General features: G+C 43.4%; 1 protein-coding gene across 4 annotated transcripts in view; it reads right to left on the bottom strand.

The window, feature by feature from the left end:
* LOC144604510 (ubiquitin-conjugating enzyme E2 variant 1-like) overlaps positions 1–15,608 on the bottom strand; it is a 34,768-nt gene extending 19,160 nt beyond the window's left edge. The window contains exon 1 of one of the 4 annotated variants that reach the window (XM_078419005.1): positions 15,453–15,608. In XM_078419005.1, the coding sequence (XP_078275131.1) occupies positions 15,453–15,474 (22 nt within the window). In that variant the 5' untranslated portion in view covers positions 15,475–15,608. Of the gene's footprint in view, positions 1–628; positions 675–15,438 lie in introns of those variants that run through there. The other 3 variants (XM_078419007.1, XM_078419008.1, XM_078419006.1) reach the window with 3 other exon arrangements.
* Between the last annotated feature and the right edge of the window lie 3,868 nt (positions 15,609–19,476).

Here is a 19,476-nt window from a genome sequence, read left to right as displayed (position 1 = left end):
TATATTTGAAGCTAAAGTAAATTAAGGTAAGGATGTTGCACAAAATGCCAGTGTAAAACAAAAATTATTACCAAGCCATAATTATTCCTTAAATATGGACCCTAAAAAAAATCAATGCATATCATTCCTTGACATTTACATATTTTTTGCTGCATTCGATGAAAACACTAGAGTGGAGAGGGCTAGGCATTTCCTCTAATGATGAAACTTGTGACAGCATTCCTCGTGATGCATTGATTTTACACACACAATTAGATTCAACCATCGTCCACTTATTGCATTTTTTCTGGTGAAACTATGCTTTCACAGGACCTTTGGTTCCCTCTGCTCATTTGACCAAACATTGATAGAGGTTATGAAAGGGTTATGAGGGAACATGAATGGAATATATAAAATTATGAGGGATATAGATCGGAAAATAGTGGTGAATAAAGTAAGAGGCAAGAGATTTAGAAGGGATCTACAGGGTACCTTTTCACGCAGGGAGTGGTGGAAGCAGTCACTGACAAAATAAGTGTCTAGACAAGTAGTCAATCTTCTCAGCAAAAAGGATGATGACCAATTGCTAGGAGGTAGAATTATTAGGAGGCTCCTGGTCTGTGTGGACATGATGGGCCAAATTACTTACTTCCATGTTGCATGACGACTCTAACAGACTGCTGTGATAGGTTGCATCTGATCTTCAAATCAATAACAGCACTGAATCAGTAAATAAATATACATTTCAAAATTTCTGTAAACAACTTCAAAAGAAAAATTGAATCAAATTCTCTTCCAACCTACTCCAAGAAATTTCAAAAACATTTAATTTAAAAATAAAACACCTGTTTGTACACCTCCCTTATGATTGGCGATTCAGTCTGCTTAAGATCATTGTTGTCTGGAGCCAATTTATATCAGAAAGGGAAATTTAATGCAGGAGATTAGATCATTGGGGGCAACTTTGAGAGTCCACAAACTAAAATCTTCTGTTCAGTTTAGAGATACAGTATGGAAACAGGCTTTGGGCCACCAAGTCTATCCGACCATTGATCACCCATTCACACTAGTTCTATGTTATTGCACTTTCTCATCTACTCCCTACACAAGTGGGCAATTTACAGAAGCCAATTAACCTTCCAACCCGTATATTTTTGGGATGTGGGAGGAAACCAGAACACCCAAAGGAAACCCAGACGGTCACAGGAACATGCAAACTCCACACAGACAGCATCCGAAACACTGAAGAAGGGTCTCGACCTGAAATGTCATCCATTCCTCTCTCCTGAGATGCTGCCTGTCCAGCCGAGTTACCCCAGCATTTTGTGTCCATCTCCGTGTAAACCAGCATCTGCAGTTCCTTCCTACACATTTGGGCTAATCAATTAATCAATTCCACCAAACTCATTTAATCCCTTACCACTAACTCAATCCTTTTATTCGATAGGTTAAGCCACCTGTCTTACAATACAAACCAAGGCAAGTTTGGCTACGAGAAGGGTGCAGAGACTTCAGAAGATCATGAACCAATATGAATAGAGCAGTATACAGACAGAATACAAGATGGAACAGTGCGAGAACATCCACTTTGGTTTAAAAAGACAAAGATTGTGTTTTAAATGTTAAGAGATTGAAAGATATTAGTGGTCAGTGGAACAACCAGGGTGTCCTTATAAATGAATCACTGAAGATTCACATGCAGATACAGCAAATAGTTAGGAAGGCATGTCGTATGTTGATTTCCACTGCAAGGGAATTGGAATACGAGAGATATTTTACTCCAATTACAGTGGGTCTGCATCTGGAATACTTTGTACAGATCTGATGTTCCTTCTAAAATATTGATGCAATAGTGCATCAAAAGCTCCCCATGTTGATTCCATATGAGAGATTAAGCTGACGGAGACTGTTTTTGACTTTAGAAAGAGGGGTACATACTCATTGAAACATACATACGTTAAACGGGTTTGCAGGGTAGATGTGGAGTTAGTCACCTTGACTGGCATATGTAAAATCAGGAGTCATAGTCTCATAATGAGAGTTGGTCCTTCAAGGTGATGATGAGAAATATCTTCAGAGGATAGTGAATATTTTGAAGTCCTTACCCGAGGGTTGGAAAGGCTAATTTGCTTAACATTTTCCAGGCATAGATACTACAAGCACACAAGAGCATTGAAACCTTACCCAAAAGATATGGTACTGATGGTTCCACTTAAGTTTGGGTTATTTTGGATTCAAAAATAGAACTCTTTTGCTCATTTTGCCAACCAACGCCAAAAAAGTTAACTAGCCATTCTTTTTTTTTTGTTGCAGGCAATTTGGATATTCAGCTTGTCAAATAATTTTAAAATACCTCATCATACCCAAGTTATTTCTTTCAGTCTTTCAGGAATGAGATAAACCTAATCTATAAAGTTGGCATTTGTGACATTCTGTGTGGGACACCATGTACAGTATGAATACAGTGCTAAATTTAAATACGCCAGACTAACTCTATTAATCTGTACTACAGTTTAGTTCAAATCCTCCACAAACTCAATATTAAAAAGGTAACAATTCCATCTTCAAAGAAACAGAGTTATGAATGCACTAGTATAACCCCACAGTAGAGTGCAAAACAAAGGTCAAAAATTAACAAACACAAAATGATGGAAGCTTTAAATAGCTGAGTTTTCTTGGAATTTCTATTTTTAAAAACCTGAACAAGTGCTATGCTAAACACATTGAAGAATAATGAACGTTAGTCCTTCATATTGTGTTATAGTATCAATGTAATTGCAACTCATGTATTTCTGATTAGTGAAACCATTCAGGAACACAAGTACTCGGTGTGAAAAATGTTTAAATTAAGATAAAGCTTAAGTACTATATAAAAAATATTGGGTCTTTTGTTCACATAGCTAAGTTCCGAGTAATGTTGAACAAGTGATTCAGTGTACTTAGTTAAGATATCTTTCCCAAAACAATTCCTCTAGTCAATTCATTAGCAAAGTGGAATTAAAGCTCAGTTTTCCTCCTACATTTGATCCTCAACATGCAACTAGATAAGCTCATGTTACTACATCCACAGTACTATTGAGTACAGTCAAAGGTTAGCAAGTGGGCACAGGCAGTAGTTCCATATCTGACATTCAACCATCAATCCATATTGAAGTATTCTAGTAACAAGATCGAGGTCCAGTGTTTGGCATTTACAAATGGAGCAGCAATGCTTGACAGAGCAGACAGATGGATAGTTTGGGAAGTGGATGCATTCTTCCCATTTACAATGGGGTTCTGAGGAATCCCAACACATCAAAGCATTCTCAAATCCATTCAGAATGCTCCTCAGTTTGGAGCAGCCATGGACCACGGATTCTACAAGCTGATGGTATTATCAAACCTTTTCCAAGGACGTTTGTTTTAGGGAGGATGGGAAGAATTATTTCCCGTCCTCCCTGTATTCTCCTGCCTTGGAGAAAATCGCAAATGGAATGTCTGTTTCAGGAGTTGCTTCTACAGCAGGAAACCTTTTTGGAGAACCAGGTGCAGCAATGCAGTAAGATTGAGAAGAGTCCGAGTGTTGATACAGATTTGCCCTTCACTACTTTGACCTCAGATTGATTCTGTTATGAATCTACTGGTCAAGATTAGGCATTGGAGTCAATAATGAAGCAGCACAGAGGTGAATTTCAGTGGACACAAAATCTGACCTCTGGAGGAGTCAAAACCCCTTGAGAGATTTAAAAAAAACCCATGTATTGTATTATATTTTAAAAGTTATTCACTTTTTAAATTTTAAAAATCACTTTTTAAACTTTAATAAATCCCTTTTCCACTTGCCCTGCCCATCAGCTGCGCCTGCGCAGTAAATATCTCCGTGTTCGACGTCACAATGGGATCCCAACGGGTCCGTGCCTGCGCAGTTGGGGCCTGTTGATCTAATACAGATGCTCCCCGATTAACGATGCTTCGACTTACGCTATTTCGACTTTGCGATGGTGCAAATGGCAGCGACCCGCAGCTCACTTCCGGCCTTGTGATCAGGTGTATTAAATGCATATCGACTTACGATATTTTCAGTTTCTGATGGGTTTCTCGGAACGTAACCCCATCGTAAGTTGAGGAGCATCTGTACTTGCGTGTTCATCTTGTGTCACAACAGTAAGATGGCAGCCGGATCCGCGTGTGCGCAGTTGGGAGAGGGTTGCCATTTTGAAATCGCCATTTGGGTGAGTGGGAGAGGGGAGGGGAGGAGAGGGGATAAGGGGGGATGGAGTGGGTGAGTGGAAAAGGGGAGGGTGCTACACCAATGCAGGAGGTTTGGACCGAACAGGTCCACAACAACTAGTTTGTAACTAAATTCCTTCCTTGGAGACAAGAGACTGAAGATACTGGAAACTTGAGGGAAACACAATGTGTTGGAGGAACTCAGTTGTTCAGGGAGCATCTGTGGAAGGAATGGACAGATGACATTTCGGAACAGGACTCTTCTTTAGACAAGAATATCTGAACAAGAATCATGGCGTGAAACATCATCTGTCCATTCCCTCCAGAAATGCTGTCTGATCTGCTGAGTTCCTCCAGCACTTTGTTTTGCTCTATAGCCCTTCAGTGCCATACTTCAGCGAAAATAATATTTTCTCCTGAAGCCTTGTAATGTACTTAACATTTCACTGTTAACTTATTACTCATGTGATGACAAGACCCGACGTGATAGTTTACTATGCAAAGGGCCAAAGGCAATCATGCCAAGGATTGAGTAGCGATTGAGCAATTGTTCCAAAAAACATCGTTTCCGTCTTTAAGTCTCCCGCTACCCCCACCATTTTTGGCTTAGTGGGACAGGCTTTTGGGTGCTTGGGCCCTCAATGGCCTTTAACTGTGCTGAGTTATTAAATACCCTGTATGTATTCTACTCATCATCTGCTCTCCAGACCAAAGATTCAATATGGACCTCGTCTGCAGATGTCCATTGAGCCATTTCTTTTGAATTAACGAGGCACTATGTTGTTTCACTGGGTCTCTCAATCATTCCCTGGTGCTTTTGAAATCCAGAGGTGGGCTATCATCGGCCCAGAAAACACTTTGCAGCTCCTGTTGATTAACAGCAATGTTGACTAGAGTCATTGAGCTACAGTGCATTCAGAAAATATTCAGACCCCTTCACTTTTTCCACATTTTGCTACATTACAGCCTTATTTTAAAATGGACTAAATTTTTTAAAAATTATCATCAATCTGACACAATACCCCATAATAAAAAAGCGAAAACAGGTGTTTAGAAATTTTTGCAAAGTAATTGAAAAGAAATAACTGAAATATCACATTTACATAAGTATTCAGACCCTTTACTCAGTACTTTGTTGAGGCACCTTTGGCAGCGATTGCAGCCTCAAGTCTTCTTGGGTATGACGCTACAAGCTTGGCACACCTGTATTTGGGTAACTTCTCCCATTCTTCTCTGCAGATCCTCTCAAGCTCTGTCAGGTTGGATGGGGAGCGTCAATGCACAGCTATTTTTAGGTCCCTCCAGGGATGTTCGATCGGGTTTAAGTCGGGGCTCTGGCTGGGCCACGCGAGGACATTCACAGACTTGCCACGAAGCCACTCCTGCATTGTCTTGGCTGAGTGTTTAGGGTTGTTGTGCTGTTGGAAGGTGAACCTCTGCCCCAGTCTGAGGTCCGGAACGCTCTGGAGCAGGTTTTCATCAAGGATCTCTCTGTACTTTGCTCCGTTCATCTTTCCCTCGATCCTGACTAGTCTCCCAGCTCCTGCCGCTGAGAAACATCCCCACAGCATGCTTCACCGTAGGTATGGTATTGGCCAGGTGATGAGCGGTACCGCTTGGCATTCAGGCCAAAGAGTTCAATCTTGGTTTCATCAGACCAGAGAATCTTGTTTCGCATAGTCTGAGAGTCATTTTGGCAAACTCCAAGTGGGCTGTCATGTGCCTTTAACTGAGGAGTGGCTTCCGTCTGGCCACTCGACCATAAAGGCCTGATTGGTGGAGTACAGCAAATATAGTTGTACTTCTAGAAGGTTCTCCCATCTTCACAGAGAAACTCTGGAGCTCTGTCAGAGTGACCATCGGGTTCTTGGTCACCTCCCTGACTAAGGCCCTTCTCCCCCGATTGCTCAGTTTGGCTGGGCGGCCAACTCCATGAAGAGTCCTGGTGGTTCCAAAGTTCTTCCATTTAAGAATGACGGAGGCCATTTGCTCTTCGGGACCTGCAATGCTGCAGAAATTGTTTTATACCCTTCCCCAGATCTGTGTCTCGACACAATCCTGTCTTGGAGATCTACGGACAATTCCTTTGTGTTCATGGCTTGATTTTTGCTCTGACATGCACTGTCAACTGTGGGACCTTATATAGACAGGTGTGTGCCTTTCCAAATCATGTCCAATCAATTTAATTTACCACTGGTAAACTCCAACCAAGTTGTAGAAACATCTCAAGGGTAATCAATGGAAACAGGATGAACCTAAGCTCAATTTAGAGTGTCATAGCAAAGGGTCTGAATACTTGTGTAAATGTGATATTTCAGTCATTTATTTTTAATTACTTTGCAAAAATTTCTAAACACCTGTTTTCGTTTATTTATTATGGGGTATTGTGGGTACATTGAAGATTTAAAAAATGAATTTAATCAATTTTAAAATAAGGCTGGAATGTAGCAAAATATGGAAAAAGTGAAGGGGTCTGAATACTTTCTGAATGCACTGTATACAGAATGGAAACAGGCCCTTGGGGGCACCCTGTGCACACTGACCAAGTTGGCATATTGCCCAAGTCCCATTTACCACATAGCCATCTAAACGCATCGTCCAAATGTCTTAAAAGTCACAATTGTATCCACTTCTCTAGCAGCTCATTCCAAATGCAAACGATCCTCCAAGTGAAAAAGTGCCTCTTAAATCTCTCCCCTCTTACTTGAAACATAGGCCCATACATAAGGAACCATGCGCCTGTATTCGCTGACTCTGTTCTACAATCTCTCCATTGCATTACCATTTACTGTGCAAGTCCTGCCCAGATTCCACTGGTCACAAGCCCCCAATCTAAAAAAACAACCGTCCACAACTACCTCTTGATTCCTCTGTCTATAGTCAGTTTGAAGCCAAGATCTCATCTATTTTCCATCAGATCTAACCTTCCAGACCAGCATACCATGTGGCCCCTTGTTAAAGGCTTTGGTAAAGACCATACAGATAATATCTACTGCCCTGCCCTCAATCCAATGCTCTCAATCGCATATCAACTCCTACCTCAGCAAGAATCTAAACTCACTAAAGTTTGTCTATCACCACGATAGATCGACAGGGTATGCGATCTCGCTGGCTCTCCACTGGACCACTTGAATAAAAAAACAAATATCACGCTGTAGTTCATTGACTACAGCCCAGCGTTCAACACCATCATCTACTCCAAATTTATTATCAAGCTCAGGGAACTAGGTCTCTGTGCACCTCTTTGCAACTGGATCTTCGACTTTCTCATCAACAGAACCCAATCGGTGAGAATTGGAAACAACACCTCCTCCTCGATAACTATCAGCCTGGGCTGCGTATCACCTTAAGGCTACGTGCTCAGCCCCATTCTACTTACTCTATATCCTTGACTGTGTAGCTGGACAAAGTTCAAATTTCATCTTTAACTTCATTGACAACACTACCATTGTTGGACAAATTAGGGATATCAGAGTATAAGAGGGAGATCAATCATCTGATTGAATGGTGCCAGAGCAACCACCTTGCTTTCAATGCCAGTAAAAGCAAGGAACTGATGATTGACTTTAGAAGAGAAAGGCTAAGGATCTACAACCTGTCTTATCAACAGGCACAGAAGATCTTTAAATCCAGGAATTTCACTTTCCCAACTATCTCCACTTCAACACCATTGATAGACTGGGAACGTGAACTCCACCTTTCTGAGGTCTATGACCAGCTTCTTTATTTTACTGATATCGATGGAGGTAGTTAATACCTTGACACCTTATTGCTAAACCATCTACCCCCTTCCTGCATTCTGTCTTACTGTTTGAGATCCAGCACACTATGGTGGTGTCAACTGAAAACTTATAAATGCAGTTTAGAGCAGAATTTGGCCACACAGTTGCTAGTGTTAATGGAATATAGCAAGAGGCTGAGAACACAGCCACTACACACCTGTTAAGATATTAACCATTGATCGAGTCCAAACCTTTATTTTTAAGCACCATTAATTTACATTCAACTATCAGGACAGAGCTGTGAGCAAAACTTTAGGTATATAGCTTTAGCAACCATTTTCAAAATCAATTTATTGACTTATAAAATTCATTATTATTCATTCACTGTGCACTTAACGGTTTGCGCATTTAATAAAAGGCTTGTGACGAAGTACCAAAAACATGAGAATATCCAAAAAATCATAGAAGTCCTTTATGCATGCTGGCAAGCACATGTAAATCCAAATGGTCACAATTCATGCAGCTAGTCACCAATTCACGAAAAGCAGTCGAGCACAGGTACAGGCCCCTCGGGCGACAATGTTCCTGCCAAACAAAAAGCCTAGTTAAACTAATCTCCTCTGACTGCTTGAGATCCATATCCAGCCATTCCTGTAATTCATGCACCTATCTAAAAACTTTTCAAATGCCACTGTAAAATCTGCCTCCCTTGATAGCGCATTCCAGGCATGCACCACTCTCTGTGTAAGAAAACTTGCCCTGCACATCTCCTTTAAACTTTGCTTCTCTCACCGTAAACCTATACCCTCTAGTCTTTGACAATTCTTTCCTGGGAAAAGGGTTATTAATTTTTAATTGCTACCATTCAATAAAAAAACAACCAAATTAATTCAGGTACCTCCCAAGCAATTAGAAATTAATTTAAAGTCTTGGGATCTGTCCGTTGATGAAGAAAACTGTCAGAAGAAAAGAAAACCACAAGCTAGTTTTGCATCTCATTATTAAAATACGTGCATCTAAATCCAGTTATGAATGCACTTCTATTTGTTTTAAAATTATTTAAAAAATGCTAACTTTGCCAAGATTACAGCAGGTGTCAAAGATCAGACCCAGACAGCTGCTGATGACAACTATAACGCAAATTGGATGAAACTGCACAAAAGAGGATTCTCATCCTTCAGAAAATACCTCGCATCCATAGCATCTTGTTGCAGCTACGTGAATTCAGGTGTAAACATGTCATACCATTCAAATGCACGTTTTTCTACTGCTGGTAGTAAACAGCTCAAAAAGATAACACGGATCTTTATTCTGCCATACAGTGCTCAACAATAAACAATATTTAGCTAAAATTCATGTAACCACCAACAGAATTCTTAAGCTCTTATGCCAATATATTGTTGGTATCTGGGTTTCTACCAACACCATCAAATATAATGGTTTGAGAGTAGAGCGCTTCACCACCAATTCTAAACTTCTCAACGTTTGCCACTGAAACGTTGCTGGGAATTCCAAATTACCTTTAAGATCATCTCAAAAATATTTTGAAATTAGTTGCCATACAAATGGGTTACTCTTGTCAAAAAAGTCAATTATCGGATAGGTTAACACTTTGGCCAGACATACTTATGCAAGGGTCAGCCACAGGACATTTGAAGATTGGAACATTTGATCATAATTCCAAAGCCTAATTCATTACTCCATCCCGCTAATTTACATTTCTTGGAGACAGTTTCTAATGTTCCAGCAAAATGACCACCGAAACAGGCCCAACTCGCCCTATAGGCCTCCCAGGGGACTGCGGTGAAGCAGGACAGCGAGGGCTGTCTGGGCCGAAGGAGCCTCAGAAGCCTCGCGGTCGATGAACGTGAGGGGGGAGGGAAAGACAATGGGGACCCGGCGTGGGGGGGCCACCGTGAAGAACAATGGGGACCTGGCTTGGGGGCGAGGGGGGTGCACTCTAGTTTAGAATCCTCTGCCCAGGGGATAAGTCTGTGTTTGTTTGTTTGTTCCAGTGAAGGCGCTGTGCACAAGGCAGCCAGCCAACAGTCACTTGTCTTTTTCTTTTTGTTTTCACTTTTAATTTCAAGTTTTTGAGTACCTTGTGTGTTGTGACTGTCGGCAGACCAATTTCCCTCCGGGGATGAATAAAGTTTTATCGTATCGTATCGTAAAACACCAACTGGCTCTGCAGGAAGGAAGTGCATTTATCCAGGACCTTTTCATAGCCTCGGGTCACCTAAAGCACTCTGAATTAAGTTGTTATGTTGCAAAATATAGCGGTCAATTTTTATTGTGTAGGAAATGACTGCAGATGCTGTTTTAAACCGATGATAGACACAAAATGCTGAAGTAACTCAGCGGGACAGGCAGCATCTCTGGAGAGAAGGAATGGGTGACGTTTCAGGCAGAGACCCTTCTTCAGACAGTGCCCCAGTATTATTGCCACTTTTATTTCCATGTCCCACTAAAAGCAAAAAAAGCAAATGTCCCTTTGCTAAGTGTTGCAGGACAAACATGTTGTTGAGAAGAGCGAGCAAGGAGGCATGCATAAATAATGCCTCCAATAGTAGTCCTCAATACTCTAACAAAGCATCAACCTGTATTATGCACTCCTGTCTTCATGAACCCATGGTCCTACTCAGCAATGGTGCACTACTACTGAGCCAAATCTGATGCGTTGAATAGCAACCATAATTTAAAATGCAAGGACTAAAATACTGTACAGCACAGGCTCACCCAAGGTAACAGCAGGGTTCTGTTTCTGTGAACTGTAGGTAACCTGGATAGTTCGCGTCAGAAATGCCCCGCAGCAGCCAGCAAATCCCACCAGTCTTCCAAATGCTTGCTCATATGTACAAGTTGTACACAAGTCAGGCGATTGTAACCTGGTGAGGACCCCTGCTCCAACACAGTCCATCCACTTCTACTGCAATCAAAGGCTGAATGAATATGGAGTATTTTATGTTGGGTTATTTAACAATTTATCAAGTTGGTCATTCTCAATTCCTAGTAATATAGGAACCAAAGACAACCAGCCTCAACAGTCTATTCTGTCAACTGATCTGCAAGATAATTCAATTAATCTACCTTTGTTTTACAAGACAAAATCCTACCAAAAAAATATCAGAAATCTTTTGCTTCTTGGATTTCTCCCACTATTGTTTCCCTTCGAAAATCCACACTGTAGATGTGCAATCACAAACAAAACAATGAGCACATTTACAATGTCTTGTATGTAATATTGTATCAGAAATTGAAGCTAGTCTAACACTGAGACAAGGTTTATAAAAAGATAAATAATCCAGATCTTGTTCTAGATTACTCACCATTTGCACTTCAACAATCGTAGAATTGTATAAATAACAGTACTGACCAGCATAATTTACATTAAAAAAAAATTAAAAATCTTAAACAAGCTAGTGAAATCAAAAGTTAAGATGCTCACAAATGAATCCTTAGATAGCCAGCAAGCAGCAAGGGAAAAGTAGGTAAATTATACAAATCAATAGCATTTTAACAAAAACATATAGGTATAAAACATTACTGCGGCACGGTAGTGCAGCGGTAGAGTTGCTGCTTTACAGCGAATGCAGCGCCGGAGACTCAGGTTCGATCCTGACTACGGGTGCTGCACTGTAAGGAGTTTGTACGTTCTCCCCGTGACCTGCGTGGGTTTTCTCCGAGATCTTCGGTTTCCTCCCACACTCCAAAGACGTACAGGTATGTAGGTTAATTGACTGGGTAGATGTAAAAATTGTCCCTAGTGGGTGTAGGATAGTGTTAATGTGCGGGGATCGCTGGGCGGCGCGGACTTGGTGGGCCGAAAAGGCCTGTTTCCGCGCTGTATATATATGATACGATATGATAATAAAATTACAAAATGTTCCACATAGAATGCATGGGCGAGAGCAGAAATAGCAGAGGCTGAAGCTGAAAGATCTGGAGTTTTAACAGACTCAGCATTTATCGGCAAAACAAATAATGAATTATTTAATGAAATAGTAAAAAATAAAAATGCCACTATTCGTAAATTGGTTAGCCCACTTCACAACTTCAGCATGATGCAATAAAAATTGACCATGCAAGAACATACAGCAGCATTAACATCCACATTAGCCAAAATGGCACAATACTCCATAGTGGAAACAATCAATTTACCTCGTTCAGAGCAGCAGACCTATTGTTTATTTTCAGTACTTTGTCCTTACAAATTACCAGTACGCACATAACTATTCTTTCCATCACAGGAATACACCATTAAAAAAAAAAAACAATTCCAGAAGGTAAAATAGAAGAGTATAAAACTAAATCTCCAGTGTGAAAAGACTAATATAAACCAAAAACTTGTTAATCTGGTTTTGAAAGGAAGCTACTGAGGGAGGAAAATTACCAAAACGCAGATGTTGTGGAATTAGACAGCGGAGGAAGTGGCTGTGGAAGCTGCATCTCGCGGTCATTAAGAACACCATTCTCTGTAGTCAAGCACATATAAATTTATTAATCTTTCCTTTTGACAAGATCAGGAAAGTAGGATCTGAGTCTGGTCTGGACGGTAGAATCACATAGGATCCAGGCGAGCTAGGCAATTATATACAAAATTGGTTTTAAGCTAGGAAACAAAGGGTGATGGTAGAAGATTGTTTTTCTGACTGGAGGTCTGTATTCAAGAGGTGGCCACAGGGATCCATATCTGGTCCACTATTGATCCTTTTTTTTAACAATATGGATGCGAATAAAGTAAGTTTAGGGGTGACACGAAAACTGGTGGCATAATGAACAGTGAAGGTTATCTACAGTTACAACAGGATCTTTATCCACAGAACCAAAGAAAGGCAGATGGAGTTTAATTCAAATAAATAATTCTAACCCTAATGCACAGACAATGGTAGGAAACTATGTAGTATTATAGATCAGAGAGATCCAGGGTGCAGATATATAGTTCCATGAAAATGGCAACACACATAGGTAGGACCTGGTGGCATTTGGCACACATGCCTTCACTGGATATGGCATTGAGTATAGGAGTTGGGTCTTCATAATAACAGTTGCACAAGGTATATGTGGACAAGGCCACATGTGGAGTACTGTTTACAGTTTTTGGCACCCTGTAATAGGAAGGGTGTCGTGAAACTGAGACTGTGCAAAAAAGATTTATGATGTTACTAGGTCTAGTGGTAGTGAGCTACAAGGATAAGCTGCTTGGTTGGGTCTTTTTTTTAACCTGGATTGAAGGAGGCCACAGGTGACTAGAGGCATCTAAAATCATGATGGCAGACATAAGGTGAATAGCCAGAATTATTTCTCAGGCTAAGCGAGACAAAAAGTAGAGGGCACATGTTTAAGGTGTGAGAGGAAAGATTTAAGAGGGGCAACTTTTTCCAGAAGGCGTTGCTGACATGGGGAAGTAGTAGAGGCAGATAGAATTACAGGTATGTGGATAGGAAAGGAATATGGGCCAGGCATAGGCAAGTGAGATTAGTTCGATTAGGAAATTTGATCAGCATGGAGAAGTTAAGCAGAAAATAAATTTCTGTGCTGAATGACTGACAATGTTATCAAATTATAAGTTGGCCTCACAACCTTGAGGGCCTTTCTAAAGTATACTCTAAAACTTGAAACTCGATAAAATATTCCACTTACAACCTAAGCAATTGTTTCTACAAGTTAAGCAGTAGTTCTATTTCAGTATTCTGAACGTCCAGTATTTTCAGCCCTGGTTTTAGCTTCCCTGCCCATTTTCTTTTGTTTCTTCCACCTTCAAATATAATCTGTGCCTAAACCAAGACTCTCACTTGATGTTTCGTTATTTCACACCCCTTTCAATTTTAACTATTATGACTTACGTAGTGGATTAAGAATCTTTGGAGAAACATGGAGCTGCAGATGCCGGTTTACAAAAAAAGACACAAAGTGCTAGCATAACTCAGCAGATCAGGTAGCATCTCCGTTTCAGGTTGGGACCCTTCTTCAGACTGCAACGTTTCGGGTTGGGACCCTTCTTCAGACTGATGAGTGCCAAAATGAAAATCATCCGTCCATGTTCTCCAGAGTTGCTGCCTGACCCACAAAGTTAATCCAGCACTGTCTTTATTTAGACTATGTGTTGGATAACACATTCTTTATAATCATCTGTAGACATATCTTATACACACTACCTTATGCAGGGCAACAATAATGTAGTTATATTCATAGCCATTTTATATTCCCTAGCTAAATTATTCTTTCATTTTATTCACAATCATCCCAAACAATGAGCATTATTACTGCTCATTATTTATCAGCAGAAACAATATTTCCACCCATATACTGTGATTAATTTTGTGGTCATTGCCCTAGAACTTTACCCCACCAATAAAAGGCAGAAAAACTGGTTATTTTTTTATGGCGTTATTTTAACTAGCTTTCTTACAGAAATGTTAAATTTGCAACTTCATCGTCATCATGCATAAATTGTCCTAAATTTTTGAACATATTTGGAGATGCAAAGTTTTTACTGTTTAAATTTCTTCAGCGCTCTATTCTGCTCTGTTATCAGCTCCAATAACAAACTACACTGAACTGTGCTATTATTTCTGCATCTTCTCTTCCCCGAGTTCCAAATTAACCAAATAAACATTCTCCTTAGTCTTGAATACAATAGATGCATTGCAAAAAGTAAGATGTAGGGCCCCCAAATGCCTTAAATGTTAAAGAGGGAAAAATTGAGACGAATTAGTGATCAAAAAGGCTCCAACAACTATGATTAATATCGCAGAATGCGACACTTGTGCTGTAACTAGAATAAGTGTAGGTATATATTTTTTTTAAATCGTTGCGACTAAGAGGGGAAACTGCTAGCGGACGTCCAAATTACATTTGAAATATTTAAGTAGATGTTTTAAAATAATAAAAGAGATCCTCGGGGGGAGGGGGATGCTGGAATAGGGCGGTGGAGGAAGCAGAGCTCTGGCCTGTGTGCGCTACGTACTTGCAGACAAGAACGTGAACCCAAGAAAACTGCAAAAGAGGCGCAGCCTCACCCAAACGGATAGTGAAGCGTACTCGGTGTACTGCCGAGATGACCTTGGTTGCCGCCCGACGGTAAAATACCCCGATGAAGCACTGATTCGTTCCTGATTTGAGGTGCTTCCGCCCTCCACACCCCTCTGCGCCGTTGATGGAGGCGGCAGACCGCTCGGTCGGGGAAAGGGTTTTAATTTCCCTTCAACGGAAAGGAAACCCCCCGAGCGGTGTGTGTTTGAGTGAGTGAGTGAGTGAGTGAGTGAGTGAATGTGTGAGTGAGTGAGTGAGTGAGTGAGTGAGTGAGTGAGTGAGTGAGTGAAGGGCTGAGCTGCGGACGCGGCTCTCCAGGCAGCGGTGAGAGATCGCATTCCCACCATCTTCGCCAACGCCAGCAGGAGCGGAGACAGTACAACAAAACAAAACACACACACAAACCTCCGCGAACAGAGAGAGAGAGAGAGGGAGGAAGGAGAAACCCGAGAACAAAAACAAAAGCCCGCCGGCACCCTCTGCCTTCACCCACCCCCACTCACTCACTCTTGGTCCCGGTGGTCGCCATCTTGTGTCGCTACCGGTCGCTGCTGACCTCCGCCGGGCGTGACGTCACTAAACGCGGGAACGGCGGCGGGCGGGCGCGCGGACAGAGGTCCGGGGACGAGCGGGTGCGGAAGCGGGAGCGCGCGGGGAGGGGTACGAGCGGGGGCGGGCGCGCGGACAGGCGTCCGGGGACGAGCGGGGGCGGGAGCGCGGACAGAGGTCCGGGGACGAGCGGGAGCGCGCACGCGGACAGGCGTCCGGGGACGAGCGGGAGCGGGGGTACGAGCGCGGATAGGCGTCCGGGAACGAGCGGGAGCGCGCGCGCGCGCACAGGCGTCCGGGGACGAGCGGGAGCGCGCGCGTCGGCCCTGCAGACGAGGCGGTTGCTCCCTATTGAAGCCCCGCACTGCAGAAAGAGTCTCGAGCCGAAACGTCAACCCATTCCTCCTCTCCACAGTCAGGTGCTGCCCTGACCCGCTGAGACAGTTACTCCAGCCGGCCTGTCTTCGGCTTCAAACCAGCATCTGCAGTTCCTTCCCCCACACTCACTGCAGATGTTCAGTCTTGGTCGGCGAGAGAAGCTCTGGTACTTCAGCTTCAATCGGCGGTACTTTATTGTCGCATGTAACGAGGTAGAGTGAGGTTCCTTTTTGCATGCAGTTGAGTACAGGTATTACGAACACCATCACACATCTTCGGTACCGGTGGCGCAGCGGTAGAGTTGCTGCCTCCCAGCGGTAGAGACCAGGGTTCGATCCTGACTACAGGGGCTGTCTGTCTGTCTGGTCTGTGCGGGGTTTGTACTGTCGCTCTGTCACTGCGCCTGTTTTCTCCAGGAACTCCAGTTTCCTGCCACATTTCAAAGACACACAGGTTTGTAGATGAATTGGCTGCGGTGACATTGTCCCCAGTGATAGTGTGAACGTGCAGGAATCGCTGGTTGGCGCTGACTCGGTGGGCCGAAGGGCCTGTTTCTGCGTTGTTTCTATAAACTAAACTACAGGTATTACTAACGTAAACACGCCTGAAAAAGGGATTCGACCTGAAACGTCACCTATTCTAATGGCGTCACCTATCCTATTGCTGTCTGCACCGAAGGCCGCATACGCCAATAGGATCAACAAACTCATCAGGTAGGCTGGCTCTGTCCTTGGGGGTGGAGTTGGATTCATGGAAGGTGGTCTTGGAAGGGAGGATGATCCTCAAACTGTGGATAATACAGCTCACCCCCTCCATGACACACTGGTCAACCTGAGGAGTACCTCTGACTTTCACAACTATCTCGACAACACTTCTTCCCACCCTGCTTCCTGCAAAGACTATCCCCTACTCCCAATTCCTCCGTCTAAGCCGCATCTGTGCCCAAGATGAGGTGTTCCATACCAGAACATCCGAGATGTCCTTGTTCTTTAGGGAACGGTGTTTCCCCTCTCCCATCATAAATGAGGCCCTCACTCGTGTCTCCTCGGTACACCGCAGCTGCCCCCTTACTCCCCCGCCCCATGTCGCGAAAGAGTACCCCTAATTCTTACTTTCCACCCCATCAGCCGTTGCATACAACACATAATTCTCCGAAATTTCCGCCACTTCCAACACGATCCCACCATTAGCCACATTTTCCTATCTCCACCCCTCTCCGCCTTCCGCAAAGACCATTCCCTCCGCAACTCCCTGGTTAACTCATCCCTTCTCATCCAAACCACCCCCTCCCCAAGTACCTTCCCCTGAAACTGCGGAAGATGCAACACCTGTCCCTATACCTCCTCCCTCAACTGTCCAGGGACCCCGACAGTCCTTTCAGGTTAGGCAGAGGTTCACTTGCACCTCCTCCAACCTTATCTACTGTATCTGTTGTTCAAGATATGGACTCTTATACATCGGCGAGACCATACGCAGACTGGGCAATCGTTTCACGGAACACCTTCGCTCAGCCCGAGTGAACCAACCTAATCTCCTGGTTGCTGGACACTTTAATTCTCCTTCCCATTCCTACACAGACCTTTCTATCCTTGGTCTCCTCCATTGTCAGAGTGAGGCTAAACGCATATTGGTGGAACAGCATCTCATATTTCGCTTTGGCAGCTTACAGCCCAGTGGTACGAATATTGATTTCTCTCACTTCAAGTAGCCCCGGCATTCCCTCTCTCTCTATCCCTCCCCCACCCAAGTCACACTAGCTTCTCATTTTCACCCTGCAAACAGCTTACAACGGCCTGTTTCCTTTATCATCGTTACTTTTTTGCAAATCTTTCATTCATTGTTCTTTATCTCTCCACATCACTGTCTATATCTCTCGTTTCCCTTATCCCTAACCAGTCTGAAGAAGGGTCTTGACCCAAAACGTCACCCATTCCTTCTCTCCAGAGATGCTGCCCGTCCCACTGAGTTACTCTAGCTTTTTGTGTCTATCTTCAGTTTAAACCAGCATCTGCAGTTCCTTCTTTTCACCTTCAGCAAGAGACTGGTTCCACCAAGATGCAGTATAGAACGCCTCAGGAGATCCTTCTTCCCTGTGGCTATCAAACTGTAAAACTCCTCCCCCTTCTGTCATGGGGTAGATTGAGACTGACTCCCCCCACCCTCCCCAATCTTTGCACATCCCAAATCCTTTCCATTTGTCGCTTTAATCTCATGTTTCATGTATTTTGTGTTTTTATAACTGTTGGCATATCAATTTCCCTCCTGGGATAAATAAAGTTCTATCGTATCATATTCCTTTTCACCAGAGATGCTGCCTGACCTGCTGCGTTATTCCAGCATTTTGTGCATATCTTATGCACATCGTAGATACAGTACAAGTGGGTGGCGCAGTGGTTCAGCGGTAGAGATGCTGCCTTACAGTGCCAGAGACCCGGGTTTGATCCTGACTACAGGTGTTCTCAGTGTGGAGTTTGTACGTTCTCCCTGTGACCGTGTGGGTTTTTTCCCGGTGCTCCAGTTTCCTCCCACCTCCCAAAGGCGTGCAGGTTTGTAGGTTAATTATCTTCTGTAAAATCTTCACGGCGTGGAGAATAGAACTTGGGTACAGGTGATTGCCGATCGGCGTGGACTCAGTGGGCCGAAGGGCCTGTTTCCACCCTGTCTTTCTGAAATAAACCCCCTTTGCAACTCGTGGTCCTCTGGGGTGTTATCTTCTCCTGTTTGAGGGGTGTCCATATTATTGGGATTAATGCAATGCAGGGGCGGACACGAGGAACAGAGGACCGGTAAGCGGACCGTCTGTGGAAGGCATTGCAGTGCACCATGACGGTGGAGTGGGCCGCTGTAGGCCCTGCAGCAGCCAGGGCTTGGCAAGAAGCCGAGCACCATGCTGTTTCTCTACATTATTCCGAAGCGTATAGAAATAGTGCATGGGAACAGTATCCAAGAGTCACCAAGATTGACACAAATGTCAAGTCCTAGTTCTTAACTTGGCCATGAAGGCCCGTTGTCCTGAGACATTGTAGGGTCAAGCCTGGTCTAACGTGGCCGTTTGTGTCCTTCGCCATTGCTACGTGCCACTGCAGGTCGCGACCGGTCCTCATGCTCGGCTTCTTGCCAAGCCCCGGGCTGCTGCAGGGCCCACTCCACCGTGGTGGTGCACTGCAATGCCTCCCACAGCTAGTCCGCTTACCGTCCTCTGTTCCTCGTGTCTGCCCTACATTGCATTAATCCCATTATTGGACACCCCTCAAACAAGAGAAGGGATATCATCCCAGAGGACCACACGAGTTGGAAAGGGGCAAATAATCTGCAAATCCGCACATTTTCGCAATGGGGAGGAAACCAAAACACCTGAAGGAAACCCACACGGTAATGGGAGAACTTGCAAACTCCACAGTTAACAACCGAGGGCAGGATCAGCCGGCAAAGCTGAGAGGCAGCAGCTCCACCGGTTGAGCCACTCTGCAATTTGTTTAAAGATAGCTACAAACACTACTGAGCATGACACTATTGAACACGTGAAGAGATTTTGCACCATCTTTAAACATTCCTGCCAATGCTGCTATTGCAAATCATTCTAGTACTGAATAAGAATGACCGG

Source organism: Rhinoraja longicauda, chromosome 22 (assembly GCF_053455715.1).
Source record: "Rhinoraja longicauda isolate Sanriku21f chromosome 22, sRhiLon1.1, whole genome shotgun sequence".
Taxonomy (NCBI): domain Eukaryota; kingdom Metazoa; phylum Chordata; class Chondrichthyes; order Rajiformes; family Arhynchobatidae; genus Rhinoraja; species Rhinoraja longicauda.
This window is presented reverse-complemented; position numbering and strand designations above follow the sequence as displayed.